Raw genomic sequence first — 834 nt, 5'->3', positions numbered from 1 at the left:
TGTTCAACTCATTTAAACTCATTTTTAATGCATATTATATATATATATATATAAATATATGGTAATTAATTTGGTGATCAAATTTTATTGTGCATCTAACATTTTTATATTTTATATTTTAATCTTATAATAATGGCGGTCAACATATAATTATATAATCATGCTATCAATATACTAAAGATCAATCTCTAATTAACTATCTTATATTAAAATACAAATTTTACATTTTATAAAATAATTTCATCATAATGTTCGTAAATAAATTTGATTATTTTGATAACTGATTATTAGTTAAAAAAAATATGTAAATCACTATATATAAATACACATAAATACATAATAACTAATTTATTTGTTGATTTTTTATATACATATATTACGTTTTTTATATACTATAATAATAATAATAACACACTATTCTATGTTTGTATACAACTTTTACAATTAACATGCATGTATCAAAATTAAGTATTTTAAAATTGTATTGCACATCATTTATATTCTCATAACTACCAACCACAGAATATCCGAATTGATTCAGTGGATAACCACGGGAGATATGCATGCTTGAAGATAAGATGCTGAATTAAACAAGAATAATTTTTTTATGATAAAACATGATTGAATTTGTGTTTGTGTGTTGTTATTACAAAGGTTGCGTTTTTCACAAATTCCGGAACAGAAGCAAACGAATTAGCAATACTGATAGCAAAGATGTACACGGGGTGCCATGACGTAATATCTCTAAGAAACTCTTATCATGGGAATGCAACTGGGACCATGGCAGCCACAGCTCAAAGCATTTGGAAATTCAATGTTGTGCAGGTAAACTAC

General features: G+C 24.8%; 1 protein-coding gene across 1 annotated transcript in view; it reads left to right on the top strand.

Annotated features, from left to right (window-relative positions):
- The window catches only part of LOC107639616 (alanine--glyoxylate aminotransferase 2 homolog 3, mitochondrial), a 13410-nt gene that overhangs the window by 6854 nt on the left and 5722 nt on the right, over positions 1–834 (top strand). Inside the window, exon 3 of the mRNA XM_016343164.2 lies at positions 655–825. Within this exon, the coding sequence (XP_016198650.1) occupies positions 655–825 (171 nt within the window). The remainder of the gene's footprint in view (positions 1–654; positions 826–834) is intronic.

The sequence above is a fragment of the Arachis ipaensis genome, chromosome B04 (assembly GCF_000816755.2).
Source record: "Arachis ipaensis cultivar K30076 chromosome B04, Araip1.1, whole genome shotgun sequence".
Lineage (NCBI taxonomy): Eukaryota > Viridiplantae > Streptophyta > Magnoliopsida > Fabales > Fabaceae > Arachis > Arachis ipaensis.
The sequence above is the reverse complement of the archived record's forward strand: the minus strand, read 5'-3'. Positions and strand labels throughout refer to the sequence as shown.